The 21,244-nt window shown below is 37.4% G+C and overlaps 1 protein-coding gene across 12 annotated transcripts in view; it reads left to right on the top strand.

The window, feature by feature from the left end:
- Nucleotides 1-21,244, top strand: part of PTPN13 (protein tyrosine phosphatase, non-receptor type 13) — a 204,551-nt gene that overhangs the window by 127,259 nt on the left and 56,048 nt on the right. For 7 of the 12 annotated variants that reach the window (XM_027853380.1, XM_027853373.1, XM_027853370.1 and 4 more), the window contains 6 exons: nucleotides 6,040-6,457; nucleotides 6,663-6,760; nucleotides 8,571-8,618; nucleotides 18,264-18,353; nucleotides 18,643-18,750; nucleotides 18,942-19,070. In XM_027853380.1, the coding sequence (XP_027709181.1) occupies nucleotides 6,040-6,457; nucleotides 6,663-6,760; nucleotides 8,571-8,618; nucleotides 18,264-18,353; nucleotides 18,643-18,750; nucleotides 18,942-19,070 (891 nt within the window). The remainder of the gene's footprint in view (nucleotides 1-6,039; nucleotides 6,458-6,662; nucleotides 6,761-8,570; nucleotides 8,619-18,263; nucleotides 18,354-18,642; nucleotides 18,751-18,941; nucleotides 19,071-21,244) is intronic. The other 5 variants (XM_027853376.1, XM_027853375.1, XM_027853381.1 and 2 more) reach the window with 3 other exon arrangements.

The following is a 21,244-nucleotide window of genomic DNA, read 5'->3' as shown; positions in this document are numbered from 1 at the left end:
TGGCTCCAAAAATCTGAATATTGTTTCAGAATCAAAAATGATATTGTTCAGAAATAATAATAATTACTCAAATTTCTACAGTGATTTAAGGTTTATAAAGCCTTTCCTCACAACAACTCTGTGAAGTAAATACAAGTATTATTATTTCTGTCTTAAAGATAAATAAATAGCAATTAAGTCACTATTGTGTATTGCCCTTTACAGAAGCAAAACTTAAAAAAAAAACATACAGTTCCTATATACGAGGTTATATTCTGAAATGAAACATTTTAAAGTTGGGGTTCTTTTGAGTCGATCAAAACAAAGGCCTTAAAAGAGCAGCCAAAAATCTTTATCTCTTTCCTCTCCCCATTCTGAATTCCCAAAGTCAGAATTTTGCCTCCAGGATCATATGGGTGGATTGATAGTAACCATACTAGAAATTTATCCTTTCTTTTTCTTTCCACATTCCATGTGTACTGTAATTATACAACTATGTATTTGTCAAAGTGTAATGAAATATCAGTCTTGCTCTATGTATCCATTTTCCTGCTTGGACAGATATCCTATTGTAAATAATTCAAAATAAAATTCTTAAGGATAAGACATTATTTATAACAAAATCTTTGAAGGGGGAACAGGGCAGTGGAGTACTATGTCTATCTCATCTTCTACAAACCTGATACACCCATAGAGAATGTAAAAAGTCAAAGTAAAGGTTGTGTAGTGTAGACAGCGTGCTAAAAGGTGCTTAAAAATGGAGCTATGACTGTTAGAACAGGCATTAGTATCATCTCCATGAGATTGATGGCATGGTAAATTTTTATTGCTTGTTTACAAGTAGTAAAACTTCTGACTTAGATGGGTTACCATCTTCTTTGATGCTTTATGAAATTTTGAAATCTGAAAAAAACATACCATATTCACTCAATTATTCCTGTATTCCCTTATAGTTTTATTTTCTATTTATTGTTTTCTTCCTTCATTCTTTCCCCAAATTGAACTCTGCCTTTTTAGCAAAGAAAACCTTTTAGTAAAAACAACCCACCCAGGATCTTTGTCTAACAATGTACGCTGTGTTCTGTCCCTGTAATCTGCCTTTTAAGAGAAAGCTGAGAATTCTGTTCATTATCCACTCTCTCCTTTTAACACTTTTCAGAGCAAATCATGAAAAAGTTTACACACATATTCACGCACACACACATACGTACATATATACATACATACACACTTTTTTTAACCTCTTCTGAAAAATAACTGTTGCTTTAAATCATTTTGATAGTGTGCTCCATTAAAGAAGGTGTTCTCGCTTCCCGTTCATGCTAAAGATGGGCTTTAAAGATTGATAAAAGCAGTAGCTTAAGTGAATTTGTCTTTTTCTGCTTTGGTTTACTGTGTGTCTGACACTTTTTTTTTCAGGTTTGAGAAGTACATTGCTTTTTTAAGAGTCTATACCTAATAACTAGGGTCAGTTAAAGGCAGGGGGCCATAGTGGCAACAGTGCTGGTCTCATCTTCCCACCTCTCTCTGATCCAGGGCCACGTTAAGTGCCAGTTTCCTGATCTGTAAAGTGGATATGGTAATAATCCTATATAGACTACCAAAGTCAAAGGCTTGCTGTAAGGCTTAATGAGGTAACATGCATGTTATAAGTATGAGGCTTAGCTCAGTTCCTTTCTTAGCAGGCTACATTTATGGTAAAAGAAAAACAAAACCAGATGATATCGTTTCTTCTGGTCAACATTTTGTAATTGTATAAGATAAAAATCGTTCCAGGATTTGAATTGTCTCCTTTTTACTCAAAGGAAAATATTGAATATAAAATTTTCATAGTGATGGAGGGAAGTTATTTTTAGCTTTCAGCTGCATGTATATAAAAAGTTGGAAGGATGTTAAGTGGACAAGTTGACTTTGAATTGAAAACTCTAGCTCAGAGACATCATGGCATGTTGGAAAGAGCACTGGATTTGGCATTAGAAGAAATAGTTTCTAATCTCGGCTGTGCAACACACTGGTCCTGTGACCTTAGGTAAGTCACTTGACCTCAATCTTCTGTATAGTTAAGATCATCTTCTTCACCTTCCTCACAAGGGTGTTGTAAGGGGCACGTGGTGAGTGAGAATGTGTTGTGTCCATCGTAAAATGCTCAATGAAGGTAGGGTTGGGAATCATAACACTCAATCAATTTCTTTTCCTTTATCAGTTACTTAGCTGATGTTGTTTCATCATCAGAATTCATAGTGACTAAACTATATTCCTTACAAAATGTGAACGGGCACACACTGTGGTTCAACAGTTCTAGTTCTTCTGGCAATATTCTTGAAGATCAGAATGTTGATATAAGGAAAATAGGAAAAAGGAATCTAATACTCAAAATAATTAATACAGAATAATGTAAAAGCCATGTATTTCTCAGGCTATTATTAGAAGACTTCTGTGCTGGCTAAAAAAAAGTTGATAAAGTTTAAAGGTGAATAAACAGATTGATCCAAAGGAAAAATGCTTCTTTATGTAAGTGGGTAAGTCACCTGACCTACTTGAGCTTCAGTGCCCCCTTTTTTAAAATGAGAGGGTTAGAAAAGGTGGCCTAATTCAAATGCCTTTCAGTTCTAGATCTACTATCTTGTAATCTTCTAATAGAGCAAAGCTTGATTGTGCCGAATTCCATAAGTCAGATTCCAATGACGTGCTGATTCTTGCAAGTAGAGCAAATAGATTTACCTGAAGAATAGATAAATCTGTTTCTGGGCTTTTGTAGTCAATAGCAAATTTCAATTACTTTGATCTGTTTGATTTTTTTTTTTTAAAGAGATGCCTAGAACTTTCAGAAAGGTGTTCGAATTTCAGGGATTTACCGTGGTGGAAAGAGTATGGGGTTTGAGTTCAAATCTTGGCTCTGCCGCATCTGATCTTATTCCAATCAATTAACCTCCTTTCATTTATATAAGAATAGGTTTGGACTCCATTGCGTGTAAAGTCCCTTCCCTCTCTTAATCTGTAATCAATCAGGAAACATTTTTAAAGCACCTACTGTGGGTTAGACACTGTGCTAAGCATTGAGGATACAAAAAGAGGCAAAAGACAGTCCCTTCACTCAAGAGCTCCTCTAATAGAGGAGACAACATGCAAAAAAAATAAACCCCAAACATACAAAACAAGCTATATACAGGATAAATAGGAAATAATTAACAGACGGAAGGCACTGGAATTAAGAGGGCTTGGGGAAGGTTTCTTGTATAATGTGGTATTTTAGTTGGGACTTAAAGGAAGCCAGGAGGGTCAATAGTGTGGAGGAGAGAGAGCATTCCAGGCATGGAGGACAGAGCTGAGACATGGAATGTTTTGTTTGTGGAACAGCCAGGAGGTCAATGTCACTGGACTGAAAAGTATATATTGGGGAGTAAGGTGTAAGAAAACTGGAAAGGTAGGCGAGTACTAGGTTATGAAGGGCTTTGAATGCCAAACATAGCCTTTGGAGGATGGAGGAAATAGGAGGCTACTAAAAGTTGTTGAGTAGTAGGGGTGACGTGGTTGGACCTGCACTTTAGGAAAATCATTTTTGTGGCTGAATAGAGGATGGATTGAAGTGGGGAAAACTCGAGGTAGGCCAGCCTGCCAGCGAGCTGCTGCAAAAGAATCCAGATGATGTGAGATGATGGGAACTTGTACTTGAGTGGTGGCAGTGTCAGAGGGGGCGTATTTGAGAGATATTGCTAAGATAGAATTGATAGACTTTAGGCACAGATTGGATATGAGAGGTAGTGAGGAATCCAGTATGACTTCTGGATTGTGAACCTGAGGAACTGGGAGGATGATGTTGCCCTCCTCAGCATCCAGGAAGATAAGAGGGATCTAGGATTTAGGAAGAAAGATAGAGTTCCACTGTTGACATGTTGAGATTAAGCTATCTACTGACCTTCTAGTTTGAGAAGTCTGAAAGACCATTGGAGATGTGAATTTGGAAGTCTGTAAAGAGTTTGAGGTTGGATAGGTAGATTTGAGAGTCATTAGTATAGAGATGGTAATTAAATCCACGGAAGCTGATTCGATAACCAAATGAAGTGGTAAAGAGGGAGAAGGGAAGAGGGCCAACGACAGAATCCTGAGGGACACCTACAGTTAATTGGCATGATCTGGGGTTCTATAGATAACAGCTACCAGGATTTTGATTGGGCGGTAGATGTAAATAGCATGAGCCTCAAAGGAAGAGAGGTTACTGAGTGATGGGGAAAGGGGGAGGACCTGGAAGGGGCAGTGGGGAACACGGAGTATTCTAAGTCCCCTCTCCTTGACCAGTGGGCTGAGGGGAATGAGTAAAGGTGCAGCCAGTACTAGGAAGTGTGGCCAGAGAGGCTTTGTCATCAGGGGGAAGCTGAGTTTCAGTAAAAGCTAGTAGATGGAAGGAGTGAGAGAGGAGATTTAAGATGAAGAGAAGTTTGTTGCCTATGGAAAAAACCATTCCAAGGGGCATAGGAGAAGGGCTGAGTGGAGTTAGGAATAAACTTTATCCTGTGATTATATTGAAATAGATAAAAGTTCAACCTTGAACCCATCATCTGAAATAATCTACATGTGGACAAGTTATCAGGAAAGATGACGTATAATAAGAGCAATATATTTAAAACGTATTTTGACATACAGAGATCACTAATCACAGAGATAAAACCGGAAACTCAGAAGGTTCTCTTTTTTTCTAAAATGTTACTAAATATATGCCAACTCATTTTTATGTCTTCCACTCCTCAGCCCCCCTCTTTTGGAGAATAGAAAAAAAAATCTATCCTGGAGAATACATTTTGAATTTTTAAAAGTACTATTTAGTGGCTATGTTATTTTACCTTTACGATTTTAATGGGAGCAGGAAGGTTCTATCCATGCATAATAAATGACATACTTCTTGCTTTCTTTTAGCTGGTGGAAGTTGAAAAGCTTCCATCACCAACTTTTGGGCTTCCTATGTAACTTACAGCCCTTCCAACTGATCCACAAGATGAGGTTTTAGGGAAATATAATATCTTGATGTCAAAATGGGCTCCAGAATACTATCTAATTTAGCAGATGTGGTATACTACTTCCTACCTCGTGCTGAACCCACATGAGGTTTGAGGGGGAGATAGAAGCCACTAATCTTTCTCCTGACCTTTTTCCTGCCTTTGAATAGAGATGAAGGTCAGTAATGCTTCAGAAGGCAAGATCTACTCTTCATTTCTATGTTGTCTATTTTTCATTTACATGGGAGATTATTGATTTACTCTTAATGGCCCCAGATTCTAATGGCAGTGATGCTGTTTTGTACAGCAGGCTAGGGAATGCTTAGAAAGGATCCTAAAAATTTCTCTCCACTCCACGTCTTATAGGCATTGGATTAATGTGCTAAAATAAAAGAATCCTTTATGAAAGCTTGAACATAACGAGATTCCCAGCTTATGTAGATAAATAAAAACACTGAGAGACTTGTCTGACATTTCACTTTGCCGGAAGTGTCCCATCTGAATCCAGCCATGAAGTCATCAGTGCGGCAGGAGCTATTAGCTTAAAGAAATGTAGACTGTAAGAAATACAGACTTGGTTTCTGTTGTTTAAAGAGAACATTGAAGATTTTTTTTTGTGTAGAAGCAAACCTCAAAACATAGCCTTTTCCATGTATATATTTACTATTGTGTCTTTCTCCAGAATTATTGCCTCCCTGTCTTACTTTGGAAGATGCTATAATAGAAATCCTAACAAGACTGAAAACTTCCTCAATCACACACCTTGCTGTTCTCAGCCATCTCAGATTAAGGAAGTGTCCCATCTTTGGGAGATACCTGGGCTGAAGGATAATAATTCCTATAACTGTTAGGGCCAAAAGATACTCAATGAGGAGATGTAGGTGAGGTAAGACAAATGGTCAAGACGGAATTAAAAGCCAGGACCTTTGGCCCCGTGGTAAAGTCTTTTCTTACTCTGCCGTGTTTTTAGGCTTACCATCTGCATGCGCCCATTTACTTCATCACAGATAGTGTCTTCAGAAGTTATTTTCGCAGTGCAGTCTGGTAAAGCCATCCTATTTCCTTGTAGAGAGAGCTTCGTTTAGGAGTCTGAACCTCCAAGGTGAGTCTGTTAGAGGATATACTATGGGGCGTGCAGTCAGCACTGGCAGCCTGGCCGGCAGCACCCTGAACAAACTGGCTGTCCAGCCTTTGTCCGTTCAAGCGGAGATTCTGAAGAGACTGTCCTGCTCCGAGTTGTCCCTGTACCAGCCACTGCGAGGCAGTTCAAAAGAAAGGAGTGAAAAAGCATCTTGGGAGGAAAGGCCCAGCGGGATGAGTAAATCCTACCATAATCTCAGTCAGGTCTCTCTCTGTCCTCATCAAAAAAGTGTTATTGACAGCGTTGACTCCCCGCCCGAAACCAATGAAGAGTTGGTGGGAAAACCATCTCGGCAAATGGCCCGGCCTGAGACAGAGTGTGTGGCGGGATTCAGGAAACTCAATAAGTAAGAATCATTGTTAAGTTATCCAAACTCCTTTTTGTGAAATTCATATATACATGTATATGTGCATAGATACACATTACACGTGTATATATATATATATCTATACATTTTTGTTTGTTATTTTTTTTGACATTTTTGTTCTTATTTTTGCCAGTTTTTTTAATTGACTCTTCCTCCTCCTACCTTCCTTCCCATACCACTTTAGTTCAAAGTCTGTTGCAAGTTTAAATAGAAGCCCCGAAAGGAGAAAGCATGAATCAGACTCCTCGTCGGTTGAAGACGCTGGTCACGCATATGTTGTAGGTCAGCATAATCAAGCTTCCCTTTTTCCTCCCCTATGTAAAAATTCATATTTAAAAGTAAACAAGCTAATGTTGGTTACCTGTATTATTTGTGCTGATTTGTGTCACTGTTACCAATGATCTTTGCTTCTAATCAAAATGTTTTCTTAGATTAAAATGCCCTTGCTGATTAAAATGCACCAAATCTGTGGAGTAACCTAACATCGAAATGATTTGCTTGATTGCTTCTTGACAAAGACATTTACTTCCCTTTTTCTTGGCTTCAGTCGCCCTCAAGCTCAATAGCAGAGAAATCAGAGAGTTTTTTTTCTGGTCTCTTTGGTGTACTGCTCTTTCCCTTTGGATTTTCCTCCGTTATCCTTGTTGGTTTTGATGAACTATGTCGATCACAGCTTTCTTTGAAGAAAGTTTATTTCAGATGCTTTCAATCTGACATGAGATGAATTGTCTCCAATGAATTCTTAAATCATCCTTATGATATTTATAGCTTATATTATATAGTCTGTTGATGCAAATCCTCAATTATTAGTTTTCATCAAATAACTTTCTGGCTAGGCTATGGTCTTTTTATTGAGTCCTCAGTTGGCTAAGCACATGGAGTATTGCCTTTTTGGTTTACCATTAGGAAAAATCACATATTTGAAAAAAGATCAAATTATTATTCTAGCCGTAATTTCAAACAAATATTGCTCAGTAATTCTTGCCTTCTGAAACAAAATTATTGGTTTTCTTTGTTACTTCAAGCAAGAAAAACATGCCAAGGCAAGTTTCTCAACCACTGGGTGAGTGATAATAAAAAAGTCTAGACTATTACCCAGAAAGGAGAATATGTAAGACAGAAGAGAAGCAAAAAGCTCTTTTTTCCATTTCTTTTCCTTCCAGTCCTTACCCTTTGCCCCTGCCATCTCTTCAAATGAGAATGTATGTAAAGTGTTTTGCAAACTTCAAAGTATTATATAAATGTGAGCTGTTAGTATCAATGTAATCATTAATCCCCTTCCTACCTCTCAATCATCCTCCTCTCTCCCACCAAAAAGAAAAAAGAAACCATTCACCCAATTTTTGTGGATTTAAAAAAATAGATTGAGACTTTATATTTAGATTTGTTTGTTTTTTTTTAATTTGCAACATTTAAAAAAAAATCTCCATATGCTATGTGTGGGGCAGCCAGGTGGCACAGTGGATAGAGTGCTGGGCCTGGAGTCAGGAAGACTCATCTTCCTGAGTTCAATCTGGCCTCAGACACTTACTAGCTGTGTGACCCTGAACAAGTCACTTCACCCTGTTTGCCTCAGTTCCTCATCTGTAAAATAAGCTGGAGAAGGAAATGGCAAACCACTCCAATATCTCTGCCAAGAAAACCCCAAAATGGGATCATGAAGAGTCTGAAATGACTGAACAACAACAACAAAAGAATGCAGTGTATCTTATTTTTCAAAAATAAGTTTGAAGATTATGTATGAACCTAAGGAAACCTATGCAGGATAAAAGAAAATTAACCCGCAAAAAGATCTCATTTTTTGCATGTGTTTCTTGATTTATTTTGTTCACAATGTGTGACTTTTTACAAATTTAATATAATTTTGATGGTTTAACGTTTGTCTCAAAGATGAATTCTGATTAAACATTTTCTGCTAAGCAACCTTAATGAGTAAATAACTTGAAAGTTCAGTGTGTCAATACGATGGCTTTGGGAAGGGTTTTAGTAAATTTTTCTTCATTTATAAGCTGAATATTTTATACATTAAAATTGAGGAAATAATGGATATTTAATCTTTTGACTAATGTGTAATCATTGATTTATGCCATAGGAATTAGCTCTGGAAATGGATTATCCCAAGCATCCTTGAAAGAAAATGGTGGGTTTGCAAAAATTACTGCTACCTTTTTTACTTCTTGTATAATCCATCAGCCATTATCTTCACCAAATGGTTGAATATTATTTTATTAATGTATGTATTTAAAAATACACAGCCAGACATGCATATTATTGCCATGACCAAAGTCATTTTCCAATACCATTATTAATACAGTATAGCCAATCTCTTCTATAAAATCACCACATTTAAGGAATTCAGCTCAACAGACATTTAAAGTATCAGTTGTATGCAGAGCCCTATGTTAGGGCACTGAGTAAAATGTGCCCTATAAAATTCTTTACCTTAACGTCATGTTAGGTGGGTTATGAAAGTAATAATTTACCAAATTGGCTTTCCTAAGACATCTTCCAGTTATGGTACCGTGGAAAGGTTACTATCTCTAGAATCGGAGGACATGGGTCCAAATTCCACCTCTGATGATTATTATCTGTTTGACTTTGGGCATGTGGCCTGGACCTTTTCTCATCTGTAAAATGGGCGAGTTGAACTATATGGTCTCTGAATTCCCTTCTGGCTCTAGGTCAATGAACATATGATTCTGTCATCAGTATAGTTAGTGGCCCTTTATTTAAAATCGATTTGTTAAAGAGGATGCTTTCCAAAAATAAAGTCCATATTAAAGTGTTGAAAACGAACACTTTTTCTAGTAAGAGTTGTTAATCTGAGGTGCATGAACTTGATTTTTTAAAATATATTTTGATAACTATTGCAACATAATTAGTTGCCTCTATAATCCTATGAATTTTATTTTATACATTTAAAAAACACCATTATGAGAAAGAGCCATAGTCTTCACCAGAGTCCCAAAAGAAGTCCATGACAGAAACAAAATATATATTATAGTACCTAATATTTACAGTATTGGGAGTTATTAAAATAAAATACCTCAAGTAGAATGGTTTCGAAGTATTATTTCAAATACTTTTCCCAAACCAGAGTTCTTTGTTTTTTATTTATTTTTTTAAAAACTAAAGATTTGTCCACAAAATTCAAGTTTTAATCATAGCATGTATTTTCAAATGAAAAGGACATTTTGAGTATTTGATATGCCCTCCTCACATTTTACATTAAATTAATCTTTTTCGTGCAACATTAAAACATTAACAATTAGTTCTTGTATATTTTAGACTATATAGTAGTCCATTATCAATCAACTTTTAATGTTATTGACACATACCAAAGTAAACTTCATTGAATTTTTCTGTTATCACACGTTTCCTCCAGTGCCATCTTTTTCTCCCTTAAATCAATCTGTGCATAATTTGGTGCCTACTGGAGAGCATAGTGGATAACTGGCTATAGTTGAAGACGGGAAGAGTTTACAGGATCTCAAAATGTGCAGAGACCTGAAAATCTACCTAGTCCAGCCCATCCCTTCAGTGAATCCGATCCTAATACAACACCCCCAAAGGATATTGGATCCTTTGAAGTCTCCGATAAGGAAGAATCTCCGTACCTCCTGAGGCAGTCCAGTCTGTTGTCGTTAGCTCTTGAGAGTTAGAAATTATTTTTTTTTTTTTACAGAAAGGGAGTTGGAAAGGGACTTCAGCAGTCATCTATTCCAACCCATACATGAAAGGCATCCTCATCAAGAGATAGTACAGTATGTACTTGAAGACCTCCAAAGATGAGAGGCCCAGCCTGCTCTATTTGGGGACAGTTCTGGCCAATAGGATGTTTTTCCTGACATCAGGCTTAAAGTGGCTTGCTTGAGAATTCGATCCATTGCTCCTGGTTGTGTCCTCTGGGTCCAGACAGGACAAGTGTAATCATGTCTCTCGCCACCGCCGTGTTAATCATGCCTGATTCCTTCCTTTGGTCCTATTCTGACAGTTTCAAGGCCTTTTACCATCCTGGTTGCCCTTCTCTGGACACTCTCCAGCTTAATCAATGTCTTTTTTAATCCAGGGTGCTCAAAATTGAACCTAATACACTAGATGAGGTCTCACAAGGGAAGATTCTAATGGGACTATCACCTCTTTCTAAAAGTTACAACCCTCTCAACGTGAGCCAGAATCACAGTAATATTTTTTGGCTCCTCCCCCTTTTCAGCCCTTTGTGATCTGGCTTTCAACCCCATCACTGCTTCTCCAAAGTTACCAGTGATCTCCTAATTGGCCATTCTGATAAGTCTGTTTTCAGCCCTATTCCTCTCCATCCTATCTGCTGAATTTGACCTACTGACCACTTCTCTTCTTGTATACTCTCTTCTCTTTGTGTTTCCCTGACACACTATCCTGCCTTGTTTACCTCCCACCTGACTGCTGCTTCCTGGTCATCGTCCTTATCATCCTTCCAAACTATGGGTCTTCTCCAAGGTTCTTTCCTAGACCCTCTTCTCCCTATTTCCTTCCTTTCTTGGTAACTTTATCTGCTGCCATGGGTTGAACTCTTTTCTATGCAGAGGACTCACACATCTTTATGCCCAGCCCCAGTCTCTCCCCTGAGCATTAATCCCATTTCAACAATTGCCTATAACGTACTTCTAACTTGATGTTATAGTCATATATTAAAGTCAACATGTCTAAAACTGAACTCATCATCTTTCCTCTGAAACCGTCAGCTCTTCCAAACTTCTCCATTTCTGTCAAGGAACCACAATCCTTCCAGATTCATAATCTCAGCATTACCCTGGGCATCTCGCTTTCTTCCCCACATATCCAGTGATTGTCCAGTCTTGTATTTGTGCCTTCACAACCTCTCTCATATCTGGCCCTATCTCTCTACTCACATAGCTACCATCTTAGTTGAGGCCCTTATCACCCTTCATCGAGATTATTGCCACAGCCTCCTAATTGTTCTACCTGCCTCAAATCTCTCAAAACCTTAGTCCATCTTACTATTACCAAAATAGTTTTCCTTAAGTGTGTCTAACATGTGACTCCTTTATTCAACCAACTCCAAGATTTTCTTGTTCCCTTTAGGATAAAATGTAAACTCCTTTGTTTAGCTTTTAAAGCCCTATACAACCTGGCCCCAAATTATCTGTCTAGCCTTGTTCAACATTACTGCGTCACCTACAGCCAGCCAAACTGGCCTTCTCTCTTCTTCAGATAGCAGTGCAGCTCCCATTTCCATTCTTTTGTGATTGCTGTCCTCCATGCCTTCTTTAAAAAACAAACAAAAAACAAACTCATTTTAAACCTGGGAGGCAATGTAATGTCTTGTAAGGTCCATTTATTTCCCACCGCTTCCGCTTTAGGTAGTTTGTTTTATATTAAAAGTTCTGAGTTCGGTAACAATTGCTCCAAGCCCCCAGTTAGGAAAATACCTAACACCGATCTCTTTATCCCTGGTCTCTTTATGATTAAGGATGAAATTATCACTGAGGCAAGTCAAGGACGTGTTCTGCGTTTGACAGAGAGAAAGCATCCACAGATTTCTGGATAATCTGAATCTCCCCCATCACTTTTATATCATGCCTCTTTGCCAAGTTTAGGATCTGTTTCTCAAATTCCATCTCTTTCGGACCAAGTGGTCTATAGTATACTCCAGTGGCAAAACCATTTCTATTTCTCCATCCTTCGACCTTCACCCAAACATTCGTTATGCTTCCTCTTTCTGGTTCCTGGATTGCTCATGTGAGGATGCCTTTTTAAGATATACTACTACCCCACTCTCTTTTACCTAACTTACTTCTTTTGAATAAGATACACCCATCCAGAGCCACAGTCCTCCCACGGGCTTTATCTCACCAAGTCTCACTCATAACTGTGAGGCTAGATTTGCCTCCTTATGTTAGAACTTCTGGTTCTTCTTGGTTGTTGCCTGAACTTTTGGACATCTGTATATTCATTTTTTAGCCCATGGATTTTTATATAGCCATGGATTTAGCCCATAGACTGTTTCCTATGAATTTCTGGGTGTTTCAACCACTGTTCTTTTTCCTTATTTGCGGCAGTTCCCTAAAGTATCTAACTTGGGGGACACTGTCAGCAGTCTTCTTCCTCCCATAGCCTTTTAAGTTTAAAGCCCTTTTGATTAAATTAGCAAGACATCTGGCATATCCACAGCCTTTGTTAGGTTTTTTTCATCTTTAGCCAGGAATCTGTCACCCTCACATTTTAAGCTGTGGTCTAAAAATCCAGCTTTTATTCACAGATACCACATTCTTAGCTAATGGTTCTCTTCCCAACTTAATTTTTTCCCTTACACATTTCCTCTTCTTCATTGAGCAACAAGGAAAAATGAACTGGGTTCTCTTTACTTACAAAAGAGTTGTATGACTCTAAGGCTTAACCTATCTTAGCCTTGATATTTTCATCAGCACAATGGGACGGTAATATTAAATAAGATGATCAAATGAGATAAAGTGTCTAAATCACATTGTAAGCCTTTAATTGATATACACACATGTACACACATTTACACACATCATTATTACTATAGGCAAGGTTCTGTGGTAGAGAATATCAAGGAAAGGAAAGAAGCGTTTGTATAGTGCTTTCCATGTCTCAAGCACATTACTAAGTGCTTTTTACAAATATTTTATTTGATCCTCACAACAACCCATTGAGGTAGGAAACTGAGACAAACAGAAAGTAACTTGCCCAAGGTCACATGACTCTTAAGTGTCTGAGATTGGATTTGAACTCAGGTCTTCTGATGCCTGACCCAGTGCTCTATCTCCTGTGCCGCTAGCTGGTAAGGCATTCTGGGAGATACAAGAATATTCTCCTTCAGCTTTGGAAGCAAGTTAGGTTCCAGAAATCCATTTGAATAGATTGCGTAACCAAGATAAAGAGGAAGGAATTGTGGGGGCTCCCACATATGAAATATCATATATGGGTAAAAGAGGGTGATGTATACTGATAAATATCTTCTCTTCCTCAATTTTTTCTCCTTACCTCTTTCTATCCCAACCATCAGACTCATTTAGCAGGTCTCTACTAAGTGTTGATCTGATTAAAATGATTTATAATAAATGTAAATGAGTCATTTCCTCCAGGAAATGCTTGGTTGCCCAGAGAGGAAATTCTTAATCCAAATGAATCTTGAGCTTATGGAATAGTTTAGAGAAACTACTAGCTTTTACTGCTTGCCTCCTTCAGCTTCCTGTCCTCCTGGTCACCTATGGTAGAACACCCCACGTTGGAAGAACACGTGTAGAATATGATTATTTAATAGTGTGCAGGACAGGCCATCACCCTTCTCACCATTGCACATGTCTTTATACTTTTGGGGCTCAGTTTTTTTTTTAAGAGTCATTACTGGAAGGGGAAAGAATTGAAAGTTATTCATACTCTTACTTCAATCCACCTTTCAATTCAGTTCATTTATTAAGCAACAGGCACCATGCTAGGCAATGGGGATACCGAAAAACTAATGAAATTGTCCCTACTGTTAAGGAATTTAGATGGAGGGGGAGGGTGGTAATATATGCTCTAACAACTAGAGAGAATCAAACAGCCTTAGAGGAAGCTAGGGATTCCAAGAAGCTGAAGTGAAGGAGAATGTTTCATGCTTGGGAGAGAGAGGAGGGGGAGGAAGGAGACCATCTATGAAGGCAGGAAAGTGGGAGACGCTGGATGACCACTTGTGGGGTTGTTTGAAATGCTAGAGGGCAGATTCCACGCATATTGAACTAGATGACGTCTGAGGTCCCGTTGAACTCATAGTGTCTATGACTTTATGTGATTCCTCAAGATGAAATACACTATACAAATAGATCAGTGTTTTTACTAAAAGTTTTTCCCCAAATCCTATAGTTAAGGCATTATTTTAGAACCTGCACCAGAATACGTGCAGCATTAGTGCTGCTACCATCAGCTAGTGTTTATTGCAGAAAAGACAAATAATACTTTAACATAGTATTCCCCTAAACTGGTTCTTTGATCTGGCCAAATCATTTCCAAAAAATAAATTCTATAGTGTTTTAAGGTTAGCGGAGGGTTTTACATATTGTTATTTCATTTGAAGCTCACAATGACCCTGTGAATTTAGTGTCCCATTTGGGTCACACAGCTGGCTAGTAAGTATCCCAGGCCAGTCTCAAACTCAAGTCTTCCCTACTCTTAAGGCCACACTCTATCCACTCACCCACTTAAATGTTCTGTGACCTTATCAGTTGCTGCCCTCCCCCTTATCTCTGTTTATCAAAATTCAGCCCATTCCCCAAGACTTAATTCAGATGCCTCATAAAGACCGTCTTTTAGTCCCCACCCCTCTACTCTCACCGAAGATTATAGGCTCAGATTTATAGATGGAAAATCACTTAAGTTTACAGATGAAGAAATTGAGGCCTAGTGGCAGAGCCAAGAAATTTTTAAAGTTTTATTGATGTCTTTTGTAAGAATGAAAACAAAATAAGCCAAACCAGCTGACAAAATGCCTGCAGCTTTTAGTATGTGAAACATTGTGCAACCCTAGTCTCAGACATCTCTCTCAAGAGCAAGAAAATGTGTTTCATTATCTCTTCCCTCATCCCAAGATCAGTCATTGCAATAAACCTGCATTTGACTGCCTTTTTTTAAAAAGTTGTTTATCATCACATTATCCTTTGTGAACATTGTTTTTTCTGCTTCTTGTCTTAATCCATGCCATTTAATTACTATGCAAGCCTTCCAGAGTTGGGATTCTAATCTAGATCCTTTTACTATAAAATCATTTTTTTTTAACAACACTGCCTCCCTCAGTATCATACTCACTGACACTTTCACCTATTATCTGTGTTACAAAATATCTTTTTTTTCTCTAAAGTAAGTTATCCTAGAGGCTCACATAGCCCTAACCTATCCCTACTATTACAATAAATGTCAAAAGAAAAGGAGGAAATTATGCAAGTAAATGTGATTATTTGTCCTTTTTTCGAATTGTTTAATAAAACCCACAGAGAGTGAAATTTAATATATCTTTTTAAGATATTCATTAATTGACATAGCAAAAATACTATACTCTTTATAGTTACTGATCATAAGTAAGTTATTGCTATTATCTAAGGCACATCTTTTGGTCTTCACTAGGAAAAAGCTAGTAACTGTTTTTGTGTGCTATTATTTCAATCCAAAGATTTTTATAAAATGATAATTGGTCAGTCAATAAACAATAAATATCTATGTGTCAGGCACTGTGCTAAGTGCTGAGGATACAAAAAGAGTCAAAGGCACTCGTTGGCCTCAAGGAGTTTACAGTCTAATGGAGAAGACAGACAAATATATACAAAAAGGCTTTATACAGGATAAATAGGAAATGAATAAGAAAGGGAAAGCACTAGAATTAAGAGGACTGGGAAAGGCTTCATGTAGAAGTGGGATTTAAGTTGAGACTTATCGGAAGCAAAGGAGATCAGTAGTCGGAATGAAGGAGGGAAAACATTTCAGGCATAAGACAGCAAGAGAAAAAGCCCATAGCCAAGAGATGAGTGTCTTGTTCATAGAATCACCAAAGGGCCAGTGTCACTCGATCGTGTTGGGGAGTGAAATATCAGCCAACTGGAAAGGTGAAAGGAGACTAGGTTAGGAAGGGCTTTGAATGCCAAACATAAACTTTTGTATTTGATCCTGGAGGCAATGAATAGCCAATGGAGCTTACCGAGTATGGAGGTGACATGGTTGGACTTGCACTTTAGGAAAATCACATTGGTGGCTGAATGGAGGATGGATTGGAGTGGGGAGAGGCTTGAAGCAGGCAGACTCACCAGCAGGCTCCTGCACTAGTCCAGGAATGAGATGATAAAGGCCTGCACTAGAGTAGTGGTAGTATCAGAGAAAAGAAAGGGGCTTATCAAAGAGGAGTTGCAAAGCTGAAATCAATATGCCTTGGCAACACATTGGATATGGGAGGTAAAAGATAGTGAAGAATCCAGGATGACTCCTAGGTTGTGAGCCTGAGAGACTGGGAGGATGATGTTACCGTTCTACAATAATAAAGGAGATGGGAGGGATTTAGGGGGAAAGATAATGAGTTCAGTTTTGGACATGTTGAGTTTAAGATGTCCACTGGAATCCAATTTGAGATGTTTGCAAGGCAGTTGGAGGTCAGCAGAGAGATTTGGGCAGGATAAGTAGATTTGAGTGTCATCGGCATAGAGATGGTAGGTAACTGATTCTGCAAGAGCTAATGAGATCACCAAATGTAATAGTATAAAAGGAGAAAAGGACCCAGGACAGAACCATAAGGGACACCTAAGGTTAAAAGGTGTGATCTAGATAAGGGTCCAGCAAAGGAGACTTAGGAGTCGTCAGGTAGGAGGAGAATTAAGAGAGTGTCTCAGAAACCTAATAAGAAGACTGAAGAGAAAAGGAGACGATGATCAACAGTATAAAAAGCTGCAGAGAGGTTAAAGAGAATGAACATTAAGAAAAGGCCCTGGATTTGGCAATCAAGAAATCATTGGTAACTTTGGAAAGAGCGAGGAGAGAGGAGAGAAATTGGAGGCACCTATTGTAGATGACCTTTTGGAGTTTAGCTGTAAAGAGGAGGAAATATAGGACAATTGTTAGCAGGGACATAAGTAATTGAATTAAAAATATGTTTGTATTTCTAAGTAGATAACTTTGTTAATGATACTTTATTAATAGAAGCATTCCTGGGTTTAGTTTTCTGTGCAGTATTTAGTTTAACGTTTCATATCTAGCTGAAAGAACATTAGGTAGAAAATTAGCTAATTTAAATCCTCATGTTGGTTCTGATACTAAGTAGACCCGGAGCATCACTTACCTTCTCTGTACTGAATCTGTAAAAATGGGAATAATAAATGTCCTATCTTCCTATAGTAAAATGAAACATGGATAAGTGCATTGAGAAAATAAAAAGCAATTGACAAATACAAATTGTCACTTTCTAATTTGGAATTATGCTAAGAAAGTGACTAAAGTGTCCACACCCCTTGATCCAGATATCCTACTGCTAGTCATATGCACCAAAGTGGTGAAGAATAAAAAGAAGGGTCCTATATGCAACAAAATACTTAGAGCTGCATTTTTGGTAGTAGCAAGAACTGGAAACATAATAGTTGCCTGTCAGTTTGGGGATGGCTAAACAAGTTGTGGAACTTACCTGGTATGGAATAGTAACTGCACAGTAAGAGCTAATGAGTATGAAGATTTTAGAAAAGCACATGAAAACTTACATGAACTGATACAAAACGAAATAAGCAGAACCAAGAAAATAATCCCTGCCCTGATAGGTATAGAAATGAAAAGAACAAACAATAAACAGAACTGAATTTAGGATCATTGACTTACTTATAGCTGAAAGGTGCCTTAAAGGTTATCTAGTCCAACCCTCCCCTTTTACAGATGAGTATAACAATTCTGGTTTTCAAATTACAGGTAAAAGCTACAGACATGTATGTGTGCTTATATATATACATATGTATATATATGTGTGTATATATATATGTATGTATGTGTGTATATATATGTGTGTGTGTGTGTGTGTGTATATATATATATACACACACATAGATACATACTGCTGAAAAACTAAGACTGTACAAAATTGCATGGAAATCTAACCAGAACTGACAATACACTTTGACAAGAGTCCTTTATAAGTAACTAAATGATTGATCTATTCTCAAATCATTTTAAAAGTTAAGTTGAAAGAAATTTACAAATGGACTCTTGCTTCCTACCTACCTTCATTCTGTATATTTTATTTTTAAATGTGACTTTCCAATAGATGTTCTGCAGAAAAGATGGAGTATTGTGTCTTCACCAGAAAGGGAGATCACCTTGGTGAATCTGAAAAAAGATAACAAATATGAACTGGGTAAGTCACTGCTGGTATAGTCACAAAACCTGGGGAGAATTCCATGAACAATCCCAAAGGCACTGAAGCCCCAACTTAGCTGTAGCAAAAGCTAGTTTTCTACGGAAAATGTCATGAATACCAATTTGACATTTTCCATCTGTGAGAGATAGCCTTTAAAACAAGACTTAGAAGCCATTCATGTTTGTTACTGAGAGTGACCAGAATTCTGAGTTTCAAGTAGCTAAACATTAGTCATTAGAAGCAGTAACAATACTGAAAGGATTCTTTGAAAATGTTTTTTTCTTAGGATTTCAGATTGTTGGTGGAGAGAAGACAGGAAGACTGGATCTGGGTGTTTTTATCAGTTCAGTAACTCCTGGGGGACCTGCTGATTTGGAGGGTTCCCTAAAGCCAGGTACTTTTTAAATGATCATTTCACCTCAAGGAGAAATGTAACCAATAGCATAATTGTTTGGTGCTGGTATTAGACAAAAGGAACTTAGTCAAAACTCTTATCACTGAGAGGCAGTGATGAAATTTATGAATCAAATTCCTTGTTGTTGAAAGTGCCAGACTGGTGATAGCTATATACATTTCTTTATACAGGAGATCGTTTAATATCTGTGAATAGCACGAGTCTAGAAGGTGTTGGCTACAATGCAGCATTAGAAATTTTGCAGAATGCTCCTGAGGATGTGACACTTGTTATCTCTAAGCCAAAAGAGATTTCTAAAGGTAATTTAGTGAATTACCATTAGTTATATGTTGTTTCATTAAATTTACAAGTTTCAGTGTATTAATTCAGTATACTGAATTTAAGATGGTCTGGTGGTCTGATGATCTGCTTAGAGAATCCTGGAGATCCAATTAAAATTTAATTAAAACAATTAACATAACAGGAAATATAATAAACTCACACGAATTTTCAGCTTTTCTGCATATTACCAACAAAATCTGTGAAGAAAAGCTAGAAAGAGAAATTCCATTCCGAATGTATAAAATATCTGAGAGTCCCCCTACCAAGAACTCACGAGAACTATATAAATACAACCACAAAACACTGTTTACAAAAATAAATACTGATCTGGGTAATTGGCGATATATTAATTGCTCATCCATGACAATATCATAAAAATGGCAATACTACCTAAAATTGCTACTTTTCAGGTGGCATTCCTTGGTTTCTCCCACAATTAGTGGAATTGTCTTCCATCTACTTCACACACACACACACACACACACACACACACACACACAATGTACGTAGTTATTTTTACATGTTGTCTTCCAGTAGAATACAAGAAGACAGGAGATATTTTTTGTCTTTCTTTGTATCCTTTGCTCTTAGCACATTCCCTGGTACATAGTAAGCACTTAATAACAATATGTTGACTGATTGAGAGTTACTCATACAGCTAGCTTTTCATCCAGAAGAACAAAATGTCAAGAGTGTAAAAGAAAAAAAATTTTTTTTCAATTGGGAAGGAAAGTGGCCTTGCAATACCAGATCTGAAACTATACTAAAAAGCAATAATCAACAAAATCATTTGGCATTAGTTAAAAATACATAATTTCATCAGTGGAACAAATTAGATACACAACAAATAGAAACAAATATAGCAGTGTAGGTTTTGATAAATCCAAGGGGGTTTGCTAAGTCCCAACTTCTGGGATAAAGACTCACTCTGTGACTAAAACTACTAGGAAAGGTAAAAAAAAACAATCTGGCAGAAATTAGTGTAGACTGACATTTCGTATCATAGACCACAGTAAGCTAAGAGTGCATATAAGATGTATACAAAACTGTTTTGACTAAATAAGGGAGAAGGAATCATAAGAGATGCAATGGACCATTTCGATAACATTAAGATTGAGAGGTTTCTACACACACAAAATGAGTGATTAAAATTTGGTGGGAAACAAATGGGGAAAGTTTTGTAGTAAGTTTCTCTCATAAAGGTATGATATCAAAAATAGATTAGAAACGGTTCAACTACGGAAGAATAATCATTCCTCAATACATAAAGGGTCACGTGATATGAACAGGCAGTTAACAAGGAGAAAAATCCAAGCTATCCCAACCATATGAAAAAATTAAACTACTACTAATAAGAAAAATACAAATTAAAAGAACTCTGAGATTCCACCTTACATACATCAAGTTGGAAACAGTGGCATGGAAAACAAAATGGCAGTTGTTGGAAGGTCTGTGAGAAGACAAGCACACTAATGCACTGGCAGTTGAGCTGTGAATTGGTCTGTCCATTCTGAAAAATAGTTGGAAACTATGCCCAAAGTTTCCTGAACTATTCATACTCTTTAACTCAGTGATACCTCTACTAGACATATATCCAAAGAACGAAACAGAGAAAGTTCCGTTTTGTACAAAAAAAAATATGGTATGCTGTGAATTATTTAGGACTAGCAGTATTTTTGATATGCTTTCATTTTAGAAGTGCCTAACAATATTATACTTGATCATGGAGGAAACTGGAATTTATTGAGTTGGGTAGGAGGGGTGAAAAAGGGAAGGAAAGACATAGTCACAGCTGTGTTTCAGAAAGATCACGTAGGCAGTTGAATGGAGGATGAATTGGAGTGGGTTAAAAAAAATTATTGTACTACCCATGTCATAGCATTTCTGTGAGGAGAAGTGAAATAATCTCTATGAATTGCTAGGCAAATATAAAATTTATATTATTATATTGCTGTTCATTTTGTATTATGGTTTTAAATTTTATACCATGTGATGGCATTTAGGGTTAGATTGACCCACAGGGAAGGTATCATATACCTCTTAGACATAATTCTATGAAGGTCCATTAGTTAGGGGATTTTACTGCAATCTGGGTCCCTTTTTGTGGATTCCAGTGTCATCCTCTATAGGAGAGTTTCTGTAACCATAACTG

This window comes from Vombatus ursinus, unplaced genomic scaffold (genome assembly GCF_900497805.2).
Source record: "Vombatus ursinus unplaced genomic scaffold, bare-nosed wombat genome assembly UNPS02009975.1, whole genome shotgun sequence".
NCBI lineage: Eukaryota > Metazoa > Chordata > Mammalia > Diprotodontia > Vombatidae > Vombatus > Vombatus ursinus.
The sequence above is the reverse complement of the archived record's forward strand: the minus strand, read 5'-3'. Positions and strand labels throughout refer to the sequence as shown.